This window comes from Erythrolamprus reginae, chromosome 2 (assembly GCF_031021105.1).
Source record: "Erythrolamprus reginae isolate rEryReg1 chromosome 2, rEryReg1.hap1, whole genome shotgun sequence".
In the NCBI taxonomy this organism is placed as follows: Eukaryota; Metazoa; Chordata; class Lepidosauria; order Squamata; family Dipsadidae; genus Erythrolamprus; species Erythrolamprus reginae.
The window spans coordinates 191,183,154-191,203,357 of NC_091951.1; the positions used below are offsets into that span (position 1 = coordinate 191,183,154).

At 39.2% G+C, this 20,204-nt stretch overlaps 1 protein-coding gene across 1 annotated transcript in view; it reads right to left on the reverse strand.

Annotated features, from left to right (window-relative positions):
- The window catches only part of MARS1 (methionyl-tRNA synthetase 1), a 28,561-nt gene that overhangs the window by 6,252 nt on the left and 2,105 nt on the right, over positions 1 to 20,204 (reverse strand). Inside the window, exons 3-16 of the mRNA XM_070740923.1 lie at positions 19,765 to 19,864; positions 18,541 to 18,675; positions 17,565 to 17,640; positions 16,620 to 16,792; positions 14,254 to 14,366; positions 13,354 to 13,470; positions 12,579 to 12,782; positions 10,799 to 11,000; positions 8,198 to 8,272; positions 6,535 to 6,705; positions 3,930 to 4,025; positions 2,272 to 2,389; positions 1,899 to 2,112; positions 463 to 594 (exon numbers count right to left, since the gene is read on the reverse strand). Coding sequence (XP_070597024.1) covers positions 463 to 594; positions 1,899 to 2,112; positions 2,272 to 2,389; positions 3,930 to 4,025; positions 6,535 to 6,705; positions 8,198 to 8,272; positions 10,799 to 11,000; positions 12,579 to 12,782; positions 13,354 to 13,470; positions 14,254 to 14,366; positions 16,620 to 16,792; positions 17,565 to 17,640; positions 18,541 to 18,675; positions 19,765 to 19,864 — 1,926 coding nt within the window. The remainder of the gene's footprint in view (positions 1 to 462; positions 595 to 1,898; positions 2,113 to 2,271; positions 2,390 to 3,929; positions 4,026 to 6,534; positions 6,706 to 8,197; positions 8,273 to 10,798; positions 11,001 to 12,578; positions 12,783 to 13,353; positions 13,471 to 14,253; positions 14,367 to 16,619; positions 16,793 to 17,564; positions 17,641 to 18,540; positions 18,676 to 19,764; positions 19,865 to 20,204) is intronic.

The following is a 20,204-nucleotide window of genomic DNA, read 5'->3' on the forward strand; positions in this document are numbered from 1 at the left end:
ATGGCAGTTTATTTCCTGTTGCTAAGAAATAGTTGGCAAAACTGAGCAGTTGCCCGATGCAAACATGCAGGGAACCTTCCAGTAAAATCTGTTGGGCTTCTTTCAAATTCTCAAGCAGCCACTTAGAACATGTTGTCTTGGACATTTCTGGGCAGGCAAACTAACAAAGAATATGCAAATTAATCATAATCTCATTTGATGTTTGCAAGATTATGAACACAGCATCCACAAACATTTAGATAAACCAGATGTTGCTACTTCATACATCCAGAGCCAATCTTGGAAAAGCTATAGCCCAGATGACTCCCCACAGAGAGGGTGGAAACAAGTCTTCAATTTTTCTCAGAACTTCTAGCACTACAGTAATATTATTTATGCATATCTTTCAGGAAAGGTTTTGTCTAAGCTACAGATAACAAAGCTCCTAGAGTTACTGGCAGATGCTAGATTTCCAGGACGTACTTGACCTTCTCCAACAACTGGTTGTATTGCCGCAGCTCCAAAGTGACGTGAGCCAACAAGCGCTTGTCATCCTGTGTTAAGTCCATTGTAGGGACACAACCCCCGAAGAATTTGCATACAAAAGTCCCTGCTCTGAAAAAGTAAGCAAAGACAAGATAATACATTAAAGTTTGGTACATTAGAAGTTTACAGAAAGCTAGATTCATTCTCATCTTTTATTTCCAAGTATCATAATCTACCCATTGGGGCAACTCCCAGACAGTCGAATAATGAAAGATGTTTACACACGGATGACTTGATTCATTGGTTACTCGACACTGCCTAATCCACATTCTGTAGGTCCCAGCTATGGGCTTGTTCTGGTAAATCTGGATTTCTCACTCCAGAAGACCCCAGAAAAGGGATTTACTACACAGATTTAACTAGTATGTAACTCCCCAGCAAAATGCTTCCTCCCCGCCACCCCTGTTTTTATTTTTTTCCAACTGACTCCACCCAGTAAATTCTTGCACTAGCTAAATTAAGTTTTCTTTTTCTCTCTTTGAGGGATTGACCATTTGAGTCTTCATTTCTCCTTTTTATCCTCAACACATTAAGTTTAGACCAACAGCAATGTCTAAATGAAACTCCTATGAGGAACTGAATGTCTATGGTTGCTGAATGTCTATGGAGATTCTGAGTCATGATCCAGGTCATGGTTATCCCAAAGATGCTTTTTCAAGAGGCAACTGGACTTTTTGGTTTTTCTTTGAAGATGTTTTGCTTCAATTGAAGTTAGTCAGAGGTGAAGAAGCTACTTGGGTGAGAAGCGAAATGTCTTCAAAGAAAAACTAGAGTCAGTTGCCTTTTGAAAAAAACACCTTTGGGACAATGATGGCTGTTTTGCAAAATTGTCTCTCGAAATTTTTAAAGGATGCCCTAACTTTTATAATGTCACTACATCTTCTGAGTTTTCAACAATCTCCTACATGAACCCCAAACTATCACACAATACAACTTTGCCCACAAATGGTTGCTAATATGTCCTCTTGTTAGGGAATAGTTTTGTGTTATACATTTTATTGACCGACAAAATTCTGTCCATGTGAGATGTGGATGTTCTTGAGAATTAGAGAACCACGTTGGTCATTGCACAAATTATGAAATAAGCCCGAAAAAGTTACTGATCTGAAGACACAGTAAAAGGATGGAAAAAATAATCCTCATTCACACGCACAGGGTCTTTTCAATTTCAACCCTCCTTCCTATTGTGCTGCTTCACTCCTTATCCTAATTCTAGGCCGGCCTTTGCAGTTAGCTAATAAATAGTTTGCCTGGATCTGCTTTTTTTTTAAAAAAAATACTGCTCTTTAGCTCACCCTCTATCCAAAGCAAAGCTACCACACTGTTGTACTGTATTCACACTATGGACCCATTATTCCCTTGCCCAGACTTACCTATTGATAAAATTGCCAAGGGTGTTCAGCAACTCTGAATTGTTTTTCATCATGAGATCGCTCCAAGAGAAGGCACTGTCTTGGCTCTCTGGCCGCAAGTAGAGCAGGTAAAAGCGCCAGATGTCTGCAGGAATGCCTGTGTCCTTGGCCATATCGCCAAAAACTCCCACACCACGGCTTTTGGAGAATTTGCCATCCTCATAGTTCAAATATTCTATAGGGGGGAAAAAAGAGGTTAGGAATTCCATCAGGGTTCCTCTGTTGAAGAAAGGAAGTTCAATTGGTCAACTTTTGGTTCCAAGGAACCTAACAAGACTAGAAGCCAGGAATAAAAAATGAGGCTTGTGGTTAATTCATTCCCCCCAGAAATTACCTGTTGCAATTAGATGGTTGACCAGAGTATAATTATCACCAGTGCCCAGCAATGAGCAAGGAAACACAACACTGTGGAAGGGAACATTATCCTTGGCCATGAAGTTATAAAGCTGAATCTGAAGGGAAAGAAGAAAAAGTGAAACATGGCGTAAGAGCCACGGTGGTGTAGTGGTTAGAGTGCAGTACTGCAGGCTAGTTCTGTTGCCTGCTGGCTGCCTGCAATTTGACAGTTCAAATCTCACCAGGCTCAGGGCTAACGTAGCATTTCATCCTTCCAAGGTTGGTAAAATTAGGATCCAAATTTGGGGGGGCAATATGCTTACTCTTTTAACCACTTAGAGAGGACTGTAAAGCAGTATATAAGTCTAAGCACTATAGCTGTTGCTATAAGGCACACTTCTTCGTCAATCTTCTGACAACACCCTCTCGTCCTGTGTGGACTCAAATGACCTAATGATTGTGACAGCACATTATCATGATTAATTAAAGAAATGTCTTAGACTTAAAACAATCAGAGCTACAGATTTCCTAAAGTCATAATAATCTCATGAAATTTGTTGATTTGAAGAACCTAAGAAGAATTTTGGTTCTTAAGTAGATAGTATGGTTAATACTCAGGAGAGCTGATGTATTGGAATGATGGAAGATTTGCCTATTTCCACGCCACAAATTTATTCACATTATATATATTACAGAGATATACAGTGGTCCCTCGATCATCGCGAGGGTTCCGTTCCAGGACCCCAAGCGATGATCGATTTTTCGCGAAGTAGCGGTGCGGAAGTAAAAACACCATCTGCGCATGTGCAGATGGTGTTTTTACTTCCACCGCAGCCCGCCCTTCGCCCGCCCACCCCGTTGCTCGCGCCTGGGGTTTCCCCGCGCGCGTGCCGCCCGCCCGCCCACGCTGTTGCTGGGGCCGCTTCCCAGCTGGGAAGCGGCCCCAGCAACGCGCGCGCGCTTGGGGAAACCCCAGCTCCGCTCCCCAGCTGGGGAGCGGCCCCAGCAACGCGCGCGCGCTTGGGGAAACCCCAGCTCCGCTCCCCAGCTGGGGAGCGGCCCCAGCAACGCGCGCGCGCTTGGGGAAACCCCAGCTCCGCTCCCCAGCTGGGGAGCGGCCCCAGCAACGCGCGCGCGCTTGGGGAAACCCCAGCTCCGCTCCCCAGCTGGGGAGCGGCCCCAGCAACGCGCGCGCGCTTGGGGAAACCCCAGCTCCGCTCCCCAGCTGGGGAGCGGAGCTGGGGTGTCCCCGCGCGTGCCGCCCGCCCGCCCACGCCGTTGCTCGCGCCGCCGCTGGGGTCTTACCGGGGCAAGAGGGGGAAGACCCAGGGAAGCCGCCCAGCTTCCCAGCTGGGGAACTCCACCATCTACGCATGCCTGGCCATAGAAAAAAGGCACGCATGCGCAGATGGTGGAGTTTACTTCCGGGTTGAAAACTCGCAAAATAGCCCTTTCGCGATGCTCGAGGACGCAAAACTCGAGGGTTCACTGTATATAAATGAATACAGAAAATTTCATAACAATGTATTATTTCATATTATAAATGAAAAAGATAAAGTGGTATAAATATTATAAAGATGTATTTATAGTATTATACATATACATATTATAAAGAAAGGAATCAGCTCTCAGAAGGAAGCGATTGGATTAGCCCACCTGTTCTGGGTTCTTCCACCATTTCTCCCACTTGTCAGTGTAATTAGCTGTGATGGAGAGATAGCCAATTGGAGCATCAAACCAAACATAGAATACCTATTAAAGGTAGGGAAATGGTTACACATAGAGGTAGACTCACAGAGAACAAAAAAAGAAATATCTCCATAAGCAGTTGAGATTTGGGCTTCATGCTGTACCACTTGCACATCTCCTGGCCGTTAATTGCAGGTAGTACTTGAGTTACGAATGTTATGGACCATGCCCATTCCATTCGTAACCCAAGGATTTGTGGAGGTGAATCTCTTACCTTGAATGGGATCATCCCCTCCTTTTGCCCAGCATTCGCTAATTGAATGTGTGGTTTGTTAAGTGCACATGAGGTATTTAAGGTTGGGGAAGGCCATGAGGGTCCTAAGCAATGGAACAGGCAACCCAGACAAGACGGAGTGGCTGTGGGTCTTGCCTCCCAAGGACAATTCCATCTGTCCGTCCATTACCCGGGGGGGGGGGGGGAACTATTGACCCCCTCAGAGAGGGTCCGCAACTTGGACGTCCTCCTCGATCCACAGCTGACATTGGAACGCCATCTTTCGGCTGTGGCAAGGAGGGCGTTTGCCCAGGTTCGCCTGGTGAACCAGTTGCGGCCCTATTTGGACAGGGAGTCATTGCTCACAGTCGCTCATGTCCTCATCACCTCGAGGTTCGATTACTTCAGATCGTGCAGAATGCGGCCGCGAGAGCCATCGTGGGGTTTCCTAGATTCGCCCACATTTCTGCAACACTCCGCGGCCTGCACTGGCTGCCGATCAGTTTCCGGTCACAATTCAAAGTGTTGGTTATGACCTTTAAAGCCCTACATGGCATCGGACCACAATATCTCCGAGACCGCCTTCTGCCGCACAAATCCCAGGGACCGGTTAGGTCCCACAGAGTTGGCCTTCTCCGGGTCCCGTCAACCAAACAATGTCGTTTGGCGGGCCCCAGGGGAGGAGCCTTCTCTGTGGCGGCCCCGGCCCTCTGGAATCAGCTCCCCCCAGAGATTAGAACGGCCCCCACCCTCCTTGTCTTTTGCAAACTTCTTAAGACCCACCTTTGTCGCCAGGCATGGGGGATTTAAGTTATTCTCTCCCCATAGGCCACTACAAGTTATGCATGGTATGTTTGTGTGTATGTTTGGGTTTTTTATAATAAGGGTTTTTAGTTGTTTCATTAAATTGGATTGTTACATGTTGTTTTACCATTGTTGTTAGCCGCCCCAAGTCTGCGGAGAGGGGCGGCATACAAATCCAATAAAATAAATAAATAAATAAATAAATAAATAAACCTGATTAAAACCACCCAAGGCCTCCTCAATCCACTGAAATACCTCATAATTACGCTCCCCATAATTGCTTCCCCCACAACCCAACCTGCCATGCTGGGTCACTTACAGTGTGAAGATTTAGCAAGTTGTCTCCTCTCCAGCCCCCCAGCCACGCACATTCCTCTGCAGTTCCATTTAGGCTTGCCCAGATCTTGCCCAGCACTTTTCAAGCCAAAATGGAGCATTGAAGGGGCAGGCATGCCCTTCTAAATATCCATTTTGGTCTGCGCAGTGCTGGGTAAGGACTGTGCAGGCATAAATGGAGCTTCGTTTTGGCTGGCAAAGTACTGGGAGGCAAAAATGGAGTGTCGGGGGATGTCAACTCCTCTGAAGCTCCATTTTGGCTGGTAAAGTGCAGGACGAATGTTTGTTTGTTTGTTTATTTATTTATTTATTGGATTTGTATGCCGCCCTTCTTTGCAGACTCGGGGCGGCTGACAACAGTGACAAAAAACAGCATATAACAATCCAATACTAAACAACTAAAAAAAACCTTATTATAAAACCAAACATACATACAAACATGCCATGCATAAATTGTAAGGCCTAGGGGGAAAGAATATCTCAGTTCCCCTATGCCTGATGGCAGAGGTGGGTTTTAAGAAGCTTACGAAAGGCAAGGAGGGTGGGGGCAATTCTAATCTCTGGGAGGAGTTGGTTCCAAAGGGCCGGGGCCGCCACAGAGAAGGCTCTTCCCCTGGGTCCTGCCAAATGACATTGTTTAGTTGATGGGACCCGGAGAAGGCCCACTCTGTGGGATCTAACTGGTTGCTGGGATTTGTGCAGCAGAAGGCGGTCCCTGCTTCATAAGAGCATAAACACATATAGAGTCTAGGGACCGAGGTTTCACAAGTGTTTTTCTAGACTGCATTCTCACTGAGGCAGAAGCTAGTTTTCCCTTTCAATAACATATGCCTCTAGTTTGAAAGAAAAATAAGGCAATGCACCACCCCACCTCCAACTTAACAGTAATGACTTATTTTTTGGGTGGGGTAAGTACATTTAATTCACATTATGGTATTATTGCGCACACAGATTGCTGTTCTTACTTCAAAATACAGACCTTCAATGCTCTGGACTATAATGTATATACTGTATTGTATATATGTAATGTACTGTATTGTACATTATATTGATTTACTAGATAGAGCTTGTGTGAACTTTATTTCCAAGCTATTCACATTTTATGTCTAACAGTGTGACATTCAATCACACAATGTTATTATCTATCCCATTCCTCACCTTCTCACGAAAGCCATCAAGTGGAACTGGTGTGCCCCACTTCAAGTCACGAGTGATGCAACGTGGTTTGAGGCCATCCCGGATCCAGGAGCGGGCGATATATCTTGAGTTGGGGGTCCAATCCCCACTCGCCTGCGACACAGCCAACCATTTCTCCAGACTCTCTTCTAACTAGTTGTTGAGAGATTAGGAAAAAAAATTAGGATGTCTGGCTATGATATTTCAGGGTGCAGCACTTGCCATGATACCAGTTTTAGGCAAATAATATCACATCTCTGCTTGCATCAATTTTAACATTTTCTCTTTTGTAACTTCTAATGCTACCCAGACTAAGAAGTAAAATCAAAATAAAAAACAGCATTTAAAGATAAACATACCCTTATACATAAAAAACCATAGTACACTTATTTTCAGGGAAACATGGTACTCAGAAGTTATATAAAAAGAATATCAGAAAGTATACTTGCAGAGAGGATAGGACAGAAAAATGTTATCCTTTTCTATTTCTTTACCTTTACAATCCCCCAAATATAGGGTTGATTTTTCATAGTTGTCAAAGTTGAAAACCTCTCTAAGGTTTGAGACATCTATTTTGTCCAATGTAAAACAATGCAAAACAATCTAGAAATTTATATTACACAAACAACGAAATTGAATTACTCCCTCCCCCAAATATAGTACTAATACATCTTCCAAGGTGTCATACAAGTAATTGGTAACTATTTTAGCTACTTCTCTTTAGCTTCTTATATGGAATACTGACTTAGAAGCCACTATTCAATCTTCCAACATACTTTTTATTGTATAATCATCACATTCTAGATTTATTGCTATGTTCTTTTGATATGTTGTGAGCTGCATACAAATCCAATAAATAAATAAATAAATATGTAGATTGTATATATTTTTCAAAATGCCTATACAGTGTTCCCTCAATTTTCGTGGGGGATGCGTTCCGAGACTGCCCATGAAAGTCAAATTTCTGCGAAGTAGAGACGTGGAAGTAAATACACCATTTTTGGCTATGGACAGTATCACAAGCCATCCCTTAACACTTTAAACCCCTAAATTACCATTTCCCATTCCCTTAACAACAATTTACTCACCATTATTACTGGTATTCACCATTGAATAAGACACTTAGTAATCCTGATATTTATAAACATAATTATTTATTAACAGTATATTTTTTTTATTTATTTGCAAAAATTATTAGTTTGGCGATGATGTATGATGTCATCGGGCGGGAAAAACCGTGGTATAGAAAAAACCCCGCTAAGTATTTTTTAATTAATATTTTTTGCTAAACCATGGTATAGGCTATTCATAAAGTTCGAACCCGCGAAAATCGAGGGAACACTGTATATTGAAAGAACGAATGTTTGAATGAACCCAGCAGAACGGTTCAGCCCTACTATTCCAGCAATGTAACAACTGACATCTCTCATGCTAACCGGAGCATCTCTTGCAAGAAAGCACATTTAAGAGGCCAGTGGGTTGGAAATTTTTGGCCTTAGAAATGAGTTCATTTACTTGTTCTGAAGAAGAATGTCTCCGACTGGATTCAATCTAAGTCTACTGACAACTTATCACTGCCACACATGCTAATTCAAAGAATCACAGAACACTGCCTTCTAAAGCCAGGAAAGAACAAGAGGCTCACCTTGGGTAGATCCAAGAAGAGGTGCTGGGAAGATTTCACCACAGGAGTTCCTTGGCAGATTTTGCATACTGGTTTCTGTCAGAAGAGAAAGAAGAACGCATCACACAATAATTTATTCATCCAATTATCTAAATCACTGCATTTCATAGCAATATCTAAAGATGTCTTTAGATTCTTTCAAGAAAAAGCCAACTATCCAGAACAAAGACTATGTTATACAAAGATTGCTCACATCAAACAAAGCAATATTTTGTAGTTAGGCCCATGGAAACATAGAAACATAGAAGTCTGATGGCAGAAAAAGACCTCATGGTCCATCTAGTCTGCCCTTATACTATTTTCTGTTTTTATCTTAGGATGGATATATGTTTATCCCAGGCTTGTTTAAATTCAGTTACTGTGGATTTATCTACCACGTCTGCTGGAAGTTTGTTCCAAGGATCTACTACTCTTTCAGTAAAATAATATTTTCTCAAGTTGCTTTTGATCTTTCCCCCAACTAACTTCAGATTGTGTCCCCTTGTTCTTGTGTTCACTTTCCTATTAAAAACACTTCCCTCCTGGACCTTATTTAACCATTGGACAGAATGGATATTGTTAAGAAATTAGCAGCAATGCAAGTTCAGCAAAAGGAAATGACATTTTGTTTTAAAATCCTGGAATTAGCAGCAGCCCAACGCAGTCATGTCTCTCTTGTCTTGTTGTATACTTCTTATTGCAACATTTTAATTTTTAAGTACCATCTTAAATACATTTAATGTGCATAAATAGACTTAAAGTTAAATGACCAATAGAAACAAAAAAGATCATTAAATATAACAACAGGTGAACATCCTTACGGGCTTCCGCAGTAAGAATAGATAGCTAGAAGTAATAAATAAGGATAATGTTAAACAAAGGATTCATAATACCTGTCAAGCTATAGGCCCTTAAACCACTTTTGACAAGTATATAGTACACACAAAAATTCAGATGCTGCCTGTTTGGTCAATTTTAACTGAGTTCTTGCTAAGTGACATAATCTGTTAAGTATCTCTTGAGAGAAGGCTCCAGTAAGGTTTAGTGTTAAAGTAATAGTGGAAAATCAGGGAAGGAAAATCAAGTGAATAAGAATAATAATAATAAGATAAATACGGAATATGATTTTCCTTTTGTAAAACTGTAGATCGCCATGAAGAAATACATCAATACAGTGTTCCCTTGATTTTCGCGGTTTCGAACTTCGCGAAAAGTCTATACCACGGGGTTTTCAAAAATCTTAATTAAAAAAATACTTTGTGGGCTTTTTCCCTATACCACGGTTTTTCCCGCCCGATGACGTCATATGTCATCGTCAAACTTTCGTCCTCCTTTAATAATTTTTTTTAAAATAAACTTTAATAAACATGGTGAGTAATAATCTAAATGGTTGCTAAGGGAATGGGAAATTTCATTTTAGGGATTTAAAGTGTTAAGGGAAGGCTTGTGATACTGTTCATAGCCAAAAGTAGTGTATTTACTTCCGCATCTCTACTTCGCGGAAATTCAACTTTCGCGGGTGTTTTCGGAACGCATCCCCCGTGAAAATCGAGGGAACACTGTATACGTAACACAGCAAACAAGAGAAAAAAATTAAACAAAGGAAAAATATGAGGATGTTCTTCTTAAAGCTATAATAGCAAAAATGAATGCAAGAAATCTAACATAGCAAAAGACTCACAAATATAACATTTCCACAATGGTGGTAATATCTCAGAACCTGGAGATAGTTTGGACCTCACTGTGAATAAAAGTAACCCTATTTGCTGTATTGCAAGGTCTGAAGATTTAAGATAAATATTTGCCTCTATCTGACTTTCACTTTGATCGCAGTATGCAATCACAAGATAAATTTACTGCAAATAATTGTGAATGTGGATATACCTGATATTTATTGATATAGATTCACTGCACAAATTAAAGCAAGATTTGACTTGTACAATAAGATTGATTTCTGATTTGTTGTAAGAAAAGCATGCGGTCCAAGTATCGTATAAACCCTGGGGCATACATTCTCTTAAGGTAGGGTTTTTAAATCATGGGTTACTGAATACATTACAACCCTCTGGGCTCAACTTACAGTTAACAAACCACGGGTTATAAATCACAGCATCTGGGTAAACAAAAATCAAACATCACAAGATGGTTTAGTAATCAGGGATCTCCAATCTTGATAACTTTAAGACTTGTGGACTTCAACTCCCAGAATTCCTCAGCCAGGAATAAACCAGATTACTCTGGTTTAGTTCATAATTGTGAGGGATATTTTTCCCCCAAGGTTGAGAAGGGAAGATGAACTAGCATAATGGTTGTACTCCTCTCAGAAAAGGGAGAGGAGATCTTACATAGTTTAATATATCTTCTCCTCTACTTTTATACATTTTCTTTATATATAATACTTCATGTCTATCCTCTTCAATACGTATTGTGTATTGGACAAAATATATAAACAAACAAACAAACAAACAAATAAAATAATAAAGTTTCAGTAGAACAGATGATTTGGTTTCATAAACTCTTATTGGGAAAGAGTCCATTCTGAAAATCAGGTTCAGGCTTCTGTAAATGTTTTTTTAAAAATACCTTAAGTTCAGTGGCATTTATGAGCTTGCCACATTTGTCACACTGATCTCCACGGGCTTCCTCATAGTTGCAGAAAGGGCAGATGCCTTCCACAAAGCGGTCTGCTAGGAATCTCGCACATTTCTCACATTTCAACTGGTCCACTGTCTCTCGCAGGAGGTATTTGCGCTCCAGCAACTGTTGGAAGATTCTTTGTGCTATCCTGAAGGGTGAAAGAAGGGGAGAGGTAAGGAACGGCTTTTGATCTTCACACAAATATTGAGTGTAAAGTGTAAAGAGCAGCTCAGAAACATGAACCCTGTGACAGCAAAGCACTGCTTGTCCTTAATTTGCCTCAGTTTTCAAACAATGTTGACATGCCAATTTCATTTGCATTTGTACTAGTATAGTGGTGGGCAGGCAGACTGGAAGGTAGGCAAAGCATCTCATGCCTTGAAAACAAAAATACTCTTTCTGATCTTACCAAGGCCTTATTCCATGTGGATGTACATCCAACTGTGTATGTTGATTTGCAATGTATCATTCCATGGCTCTATTTCAGTTGCCCCTGAGTGGATGAGTGCCCCACAGTATACAGTGCAATATATCTGAATTTAATATTGAGCTGTGATTCATTTTAATTAAGTTGTTTATTAGTGTTTACATGGGCGGAATTCTAATAGGTAGGAATTCTTATTAGCAAGGCAAGGCACTCAGCTAAAATGGCAACATGATCTAGTCCAATAATATAAGCAAGGATGGGTAACTGAATGCCCTCCAAATGTTCTGGAATCCTCAGTAACTGCAGCCAGCCGCTTGGTAATTTAAAATAACTGAAGGGTAATAAAATTGTCTGTTGACTAGGATTTAGAATGAGGAATAAATGAAGCCAAAAAAATCCCAAACTGATCAACTTTATTTATATTCAAGAAACATGAGTTAATTGTTTTTGATTTAGTGTACCCATGGCTTATTCAAAAAATAATTGTTTAAATGTCCCAGCTTACCATTTTCACTTAATGCTATCTAATTGTTTAAATTAATCCTTTTAAATATTTTTGTATTTTTATCAATTCAGTGGTAAAAATGAAAATCTTGACAATTTTTGGCATCTATTTACCAGAAAATAGGATGTTTTGCAATTGATCAAGAAGCTAATGAATCAGGAACATAGCATCATGTGAAAATTATATTCACATTGGCCAACACAGAACAGAGAAACAGAGCATATGATGATCTATATCATTTTCAGTCCTGCCATATCCTCATTGGTGACACATTAATGAAATCTACAAAGTTTACTCCAATGAAAGAACTCATATTTCAAATCAGTGTGTACAATGGACATTTTTTATGTTGCTCCCAACTAATCATTTGATATTCAAGGGAAAGTATATCAATAGATAACAAACCAAAGATGATACAACTTGCCAGAATTGGGCAATTATTTATTAACTCTGTGATTGGCAATATCTTCTCTGATAATATCAAGACTATGCTTGAAGCCCTTTCGGCATAGAATTGAGCTAAAAATGCTTCAAATGAATGGTCATTCTTTACTTTGAACATTCAAAGTATTCATCTTTGCACACTTGCAGAAACTAGCTGCAGAAAAACTATCTTCAATCATCTGTCAGGCTTTTGGCCAGCTCCAAAACAGGAGACAAACTTTATTGCGGGTACAATACAAAAGTTAGATAACCCGAAGATTGTAACACAGAGAGGGAAGGAGATAAAAAATATTGCTTCATTTCTTCATTTCTTTCCCCCAACTGACAATTGTTCTATCTGCAGCACTTACGTGGTCTGTTGGGCTGTGGTTGTGCGACCAAAGTAGTCAAAAGAGATGTTGAACCACTGGTAGATATGTGCATGGATAGAATAGTATTTATCACAGATCTGTTGTGGTGTCAGTCCTTCCTCCATGGCCTTTGTCTCTGTGGCAGTACCATATTCATCAGTACCACATATATAGAGGGTGTTCCAGTTGCGTAGGCGACAGTATCTAAGAAAAAAAAATGCTACCAATTTCAAAGAGCAGGAGATTTATTGCTATCAAAAAAACCTGAGATATCCTATGATCTTGTTTTATTTTTATATCTCACATTTTTTAAACTACCCACCTCCCTCGGAGAGGCATTCTGAGTATACTAAAATATAAAAAGGTTAAAAATAAATAAGCTAAGGCTTCATAGGATCTTGTTTTATGTTGTCTGGACCAGGCGTCTCTAACCTTGGCAACTTTAAGATTTATGGACTTCAACTCCCAGAGTTCTTAAAAGTTGCCAAGGTTGGAGACCCTTGGTTCCATTCATTTTATGATTATAAGCTGCCCAGCGAGCTAACCTGAGATAAGATGGGCAGCTAATCAATTTTATAAATAAAAACCAATGCAATAGAGCACTGTTGCTATGCAAAAAAACTCATGTCCAACATTTCCAGGAAAAGGCACAATCTTAGAAAGCAAGACTAGCAAAGGCAGAATTCAGAGACACATGGTGAGGGTAATTTATAAGTTCACATGGACCAGGAATCTGGCCTGAGTGTGGTGCCTGGAAAGACATGCTTTAACTTACCTGGCAAAGGTATCAGCACTGAGAACACAGCCAATGATATTTCCAAGATGAGGCACATTGTTTACATAGGGCAGCGCACTTGTGATTAGCACATTCTTCATGCCTTCCACAGGCAATCTGGGGAGGACAGACAAATTAACTCAGAGAAAAAGTCAGATTTCTGATTTGCTCAAACAGCTGAGGTGGGATGGGATGGGGGAAGGGGAAGGCAGGTGGGGGAAGCTATGTAATATACTGAGGCATCTGCAATTTGCAAAGATTAAATCTCTGTAGGCAAAATTGGCCTTCAGCAAATTAATGAGCTTGTAGATCACAATGTTATGAATAATTTAAGAACTGCCTTTTAACTTCTAGAGTTATGCAGAAACTCCAGTTAGTGAGAAGTTAGTGAACATCAAGAGGTGAATAATCTGCTTTCCAGATGTTGCCAAAACTCCAGTTCCAGTCAGCACTGCCAACAATCAAATTATAATGCAACAATATCATTGAGATAGATAATAATGGATGCCATAGGGAATTACATGGAGGTGTTTTGATAATGTTAAGGTTGGGAACTGTCATATTGACAGTTCCCACAATATATTTAGACAGAGCATCTATAATGTGTGTGTATTTGCCAATGGGTCTTTTGGAGACAAAAGAAAAGACGAGTCATTTATATTTACTTATTCACTTTATATGCTGTCTGTCTTTTCTGGAGGCGACTCTCGTGGCTTACAATGATTAAAACCAATAAAAGAAACATTAAAGAAATAAATAGCAACAATTAGTTTAGAATTGCCAAAGATGGGAGGAAGAGAGCAAGATGCACACACAGTGGTTAGGAGTATCTGCTTTCAAATCTTCTTTGGTATCCCTCATTACCATCACAAGGACATTTCAGCTCAGCAACCTTCTTACATAGGGTGCTGTGGTTTCCAGGGACTAGGAAGACTGGCGGGTCCTCTGCTCCAGATTTCAGCAATGGCTTCAATCTCCACATCAGACAAATGCTGCTGGGAATGCTCCTCTTCCTAGAGAGAAGGACAAACATCTTGTAAAGATGTCTGATATTCAGCAACCAACATCCACGAGTTACTAATCGACCCTGGGTAGTTGCCAGGGACAACAACCATAGCACAAACTCTTCCCTTGGCCTACTTCCCTCCCTCCTTAAATAATGCAGTAATAATCCATTGAACAAAACAAATTCTAAATGGGTGATATCATCCCTTGCCTATACAGGACTACCATTTTCCCAAACCATAGTACAGTATTCCCCATTTCAAATCCTATTTAACAACAGCTGAAGTCACTGTTTAAGAGTATGGAACCTGATATAGAAACTGAAACACAAGATCACAAACTGCAGAAGTCAACAGTATGGTTGACAATTATGTACTTTATATTAAGTGCAACTTGGATACCCAGAGAAAGGGGGATGTATATAAGTATAATCAGATATTAATAAGAAAATTATTATTATCACTATATAGTATATATTATATTAAAAAATGAAATATAATACCAGTAATATATTACTCAGCCCTTCCTCTCTGATTCTTGCTGCAATGTATTATATGTTTACATGTCTTATTTTTTGTTTACTTTTTTGTCTATTGCTTGTGTTTTCTTTTTGGTTTTAATGTATATAATTAATTAATACATTTTTAAAAAAAGAGTATGGAACTCCCTTGAGTTTGTGAAGAATATGTATGCTAAAGTCCACCCAAGATAATATTGGGCCTTTGTAGTCTCTTTTTTAAATTTTTTAAAATTAATTTTAAATGTTAAAACATACAGACTACATACATACAACATAAAAATAGTGTCCTGTGAAGGTGCACCCATCACCTGACAACATACATATATACCCCACCACCAATTGGAGGGTCTGTACTAACATCTTTAATATTCTTCTAAGCTGGAATCTGCGTTCTATTTACATATCAAAGAGTGATTCTAATTTATTTTTTATGGCTAGATCACAAATTCTACCTGTCATATAACCTCTCACCATTTCCCATCGTTCCATCAGTTTTTTCAATTTATTTCCATTATACATATTCATCCTTACCTCCATAATTTCAAAGCAAATGTGGTCCACCATGTACCGATACCACTTCAGTATCGTCCATTTTGCTGCTTCTTTCCAACCCAATACAATTACTGCTTGGGCGCTTTCCAATGCTGCTAATTTTATTTCTTTAAATTTTCTTAAGTCTCCCTTTTTTACCAGTACTGCCATTTCTTTTGTAATTGTCCAATTAATATTTAACATCCTGTTCGTTTCATCTTGCACTACTTTCCAAAATTTCTGTACTACTGAGCAGAACATATGCATGAAAACTCCTCTCTCTTGGCATCCATGCCAACAGGTGCCTTTCCCCTTCTTCTGAAAATATGCAAGTTGTGTTGGTGTATAATACCACTTATGTAAAATTTTCCTTCTCATTTCTCTAACTCTTGTATTCTTTATTTTCTGTATATTTTCAACTATATCCTTCATCTCTCTTTCGTCTATTTGTACTTCATTTTGCCACCATCTAGTTAATCCTTTTATCACACTCTCTTCCGCCTGTGATAACATTCTGTATATATTACTCGCTTGTGCTTTTATATCATCCCATTTTTCTTTTAATATTTTTTCCAGTTGAGTTTCTTCTCTTAATAATGTTTCTTTATTCTCCCTTTCGTTCAATTGTTTGCTTATTGCGTTTATCTGCAATCATCTCTGTTGGCCCAACCACCTTTCTAAACAAATTCTACTAACTCTTCCATCCTTCTCATATAACTGTTCTATTCTGGTTATCCCTTTATCATTCAATTCCTTTATAATTTTATTTAAATTAGTTTCGTTATCTTTATTTAGTAAGTACAAAGTTGACAGCTTTGATCTTTTTATTCCCATTTTCCCCTGCCATTTTGACAAAATTTCTAAAGTCCCCTTCAAAGGGTTCATTAATTTATCAATTTCCTTTTTATTCCATTTTATAAATAACAGCTCTCTATTAATTTTATTAATCTCTTTTTCCAATTTAACCCATTTATTATTCTCTAATATCTGCAACTCCATTAATCTTTCAATTTGAAACGCGTCTCTATATAGCTCTAAGCTAGGGCTTCCCCATCCTCCTTTGTAGTCTCACTTTCTTCTTTATTCACTACTTTGATCAGTGCATGGAATTCTGTAATAAAATGACCTGCAATTTATTAGCCTAGAGACTTAACATACGTAGTATTGAAAATAAAACAACTGCTTCACATAAGAAATGCAGCATGAATACCTTGGCTTCGTTGGTAGCAGGTTTCTCAAAAGACAAACCAGGAACTGGATGTTTCTGTAGGTAGGCTTTAAGTTCCAGCAATCCCTTGGGTGTCCATACAGATTCCACTGTCTTTCTGCAGTACTCCTTCAAGTTCATGTTCTGGAACCAACTCCTCAGATTTTTCAGCTCGTCTTAAATAGTAAATTAGAACATGGTTATTTCCAGAGAACCCCAAAAGAGTTTAAAAATTAGCCAAGGTGCCCTTTCTAAACTTTAGGACACTTAGGAATTGCTAATGTATTCTTTTGCTGTAAAAAAAATTGACTTCTAGGATAAAAGGGGAAATTGCAACCCCAACTTTATGTTAAATGTTTGTATGTATGTTTGTCAATTTTTATGGAAAATTAATAAAGTTTATGTTTTATTTCATCATTAAAGCTTTCCAATTAAAAAAAAAAGGAATTGCTAAAAAAAGGTCAGCAAGGGCAGACAATGCCCGAAAAGAAAGATCTTGTCCCTCAACTATTAATCTTCCTTCACAATTGCAGATTCAACAGCAACAGTGATCAGCCCCTGGGCAGAATTTTATGCAATCAGCCATACCACAGAATCCTGTGGATGATGGCCTGGTGTAGAAGACCTTCTCCAAAGATGTTTTTGTTTTGTTTTTTCTTTGAGGAGAATGAGACTTTGTTTTAGCCTAGATGCCTCCATATTTAGGGAAAGGAGAAAGTGAGAAAAGGAACTTTTCTCCAACAAATATGAATTGCTAAAGGAAAATGAAAATAAATGACTTCTGTAAATTAGCAGCCAAATGGTGAGCAGACATTGAAACCTCCTGTCAAAGGAGGAAGGCCATCTTTGGTGCCTTTCCCAACTTTGGGAGATAATGGGAATTGAAGTCCAACAATTTGGAGGTTATCAGGTTGGAGAAAGCTGAATTAAGCTTTAGGCATCACTCACTTGGTAAGAAGGAGTCATCTCTTAACAAAGGAAACAGAGACCCCCATAAGACAATATCAGCAGCTGACTCAACATCCTGGATTACAAAAAATCAGAAGAAGAAATTAGTTCAGTCTGAATATACAATAGGAGCAATTTGAATATTTCACTTGCACTGGGGAAAAAAATCCCAAATATTGAAGATAGAAACTTCTTTAACAGTACACATATAAATTCTTCTCTCCGCCATGAACACTACCAAGAGAAGCTAGCATATACTATAAATGACCACTTCAGTTTAACTGGCTTTACATAACATATAGTAATTTTTATTTACACGCTCCAGAATTTGATATACAACAATAAAATTAGTTCTGAAGTAACTCTGTAAAGAAAAAAAAACTCCTAATGGATACTCCAGTGCTTTTTTCCAAACTGATCTGGAACAGAGGTGAGCAATCTGCAACCAATACATAGGTCTCTAAGCCTTTATTTGGGGAATCTTTCCATAATTATGATCGCATCATACTTGTGTCCAAAGCAAAGAGGCACTTCCTGGTTGAAATGATTAGCTGGTAACATCACTGTCACTTGGGGGACACCCAGCTGAGGGCTCCTTTTATGTCCCCAGGAGCTAGAATGAAAAGACAGGGGCTCACCCCTCCCACGGCAGCACTCTGGTCCTGAACACGGGCTTGCTAACTTCCAAACAAGCGTCCTAACCCCATGTAAAACTAACCACCCCCAAAGTATTTACTTATTATTACTTTTTATAGGTGATCAAAATTAAATTTTTAAAAAAGCTAAGGTTTTATAACAACCAGGTATCCTTTTAATTCTCCCACATCTCAGCTTCTATACCAGCCAGTACTGCAAAGTCTGCTTACAGCAATAGCATTAACGCTTAGACTTATATACCACTTCACAGTGCTTTACAGCCCTCTCTAAGCAGTTTACAAGAGTCAGCACATCGCCCCCAACAGAGATTCTTACTTACCCCAGTGAGGTAAGAGGTACCCTTTTTGGTAAGAATCTGGTCAAGGTAGTCGAGTGGCTTCCGGATAATGCTCAAAACATCCTCTCCTTTCTTTTCTTGTACCACATGAAGATACAAGGCTGCAGACAAAGCAGGCTGGGAGGAAAAGGAGGAATTTTAATCAATCTTCACCCTGCTTCTATTGTCTTTTGTCACTGCTCCAATCATCTTAGTCAATTCCGTACTAACTAATTCATACTGTTGCATTTATTGATCAAATTTATATCCCATCTTTCCTGCAGGAACTCAGTGACTTCCTCCTCCAACATTTCTCTAGTTTGCCATAAAGCACTGCTAATAAATAGCTTAGCTTCCCAGCAAGCATGTTAAGGCCAAACTATACAAACCACACAAAATCAGTTAACACAGTGCATGAGTCTTGTTATTGCATTTGTTCACTCAACACAGTATGGTTTAGTTTTGGTTTAGTGTGTTGCATGAATCAGTATGAGAGACAGTGAGAACTAGGCAGAGGAAGTGTTCAGTAAATGCCAAGAACTGTCCAACACTATCGCCCAACTATGAAAAGGAAAGTTTTCAATGATTCCACTTTAACTACTATAAATCTACTTGGTAATTTATTCTTATAGTGTTCAAGATTATGTTTTCACTCTTAACTAACATTAAAAGTGTTTTTCCTCAAATGAGTATGGTTTTGCTTCTTGAGTCTACTAGCTAGGTGAGTCAGGCAGACAAACATGAGCTATAACCTGCAGTCAGTAAATCCCACTGAATTTGATGAAATCAATGAACAAACATTGTTGGGGCAGGGAGCAATATCAGCTTCCAATATAATGGCAACCAGAGGCACATCTTAATTTCTTTCTTTTAAATAAAATGATGCTTTTTATTTTTTAAAAAAAGAACTGCACTAGGTTAAGTACTCTTAAGACTACAGGAGGAAACATAGCTTCATCCAAATACATGCACAATAGGTGATCCATCCTATATTGGCAAAAGAAATGTTACAAAGAAATATACTATACATGTGCCGGATTCTCTGGTATCAACTGGCTCTTCTCCACATATCCCACTCATATTGTTGAATTTATTGATCAAATTTATATCCCATCTTTCCTGCAGGAACTCAGTGGGCTAATCTAAATCACCTGAACAAGAAGAGCTCTTCCCTTAAAAAAAAAAGGCTTATCCAGGCTACCCCAGATACATGACTGTTTTACTCACCTGTAGCTCGGTTATATCCCATTCAAAAAACTGATTGGCAAAATCACTCTGGTCATTGCTAAAACTGGTTATTTCTTTTCCAGATAAGCGGAAAAAGTATCTAAAAGATAAACAAATAAAAGGGTACTCTCAGGCAATGCACTTCCAAGGACTTAATTTTTTTTGTAAAAGAGCCTTTGTTCTACCATGAGATTTTACTATCTCACATGAGGTTAATGTTAGCACTTCCCATTCTGGATTTATTTTCTTCTGACAAAAGATGCTTCTTTCCCATGTCTAGAATACATGTGCTCTCGAGTTCAGCTCAATGCTTGATTCTTACCTCCTTGACTTACCTCCGCTAATTTAATGGCCATTTGAAATTACAACAGCACTGAAAAATATGATCTATGGCTGTTTTTCACACTTATGATCACTACAGCATTCCCATGGTCGTGTGA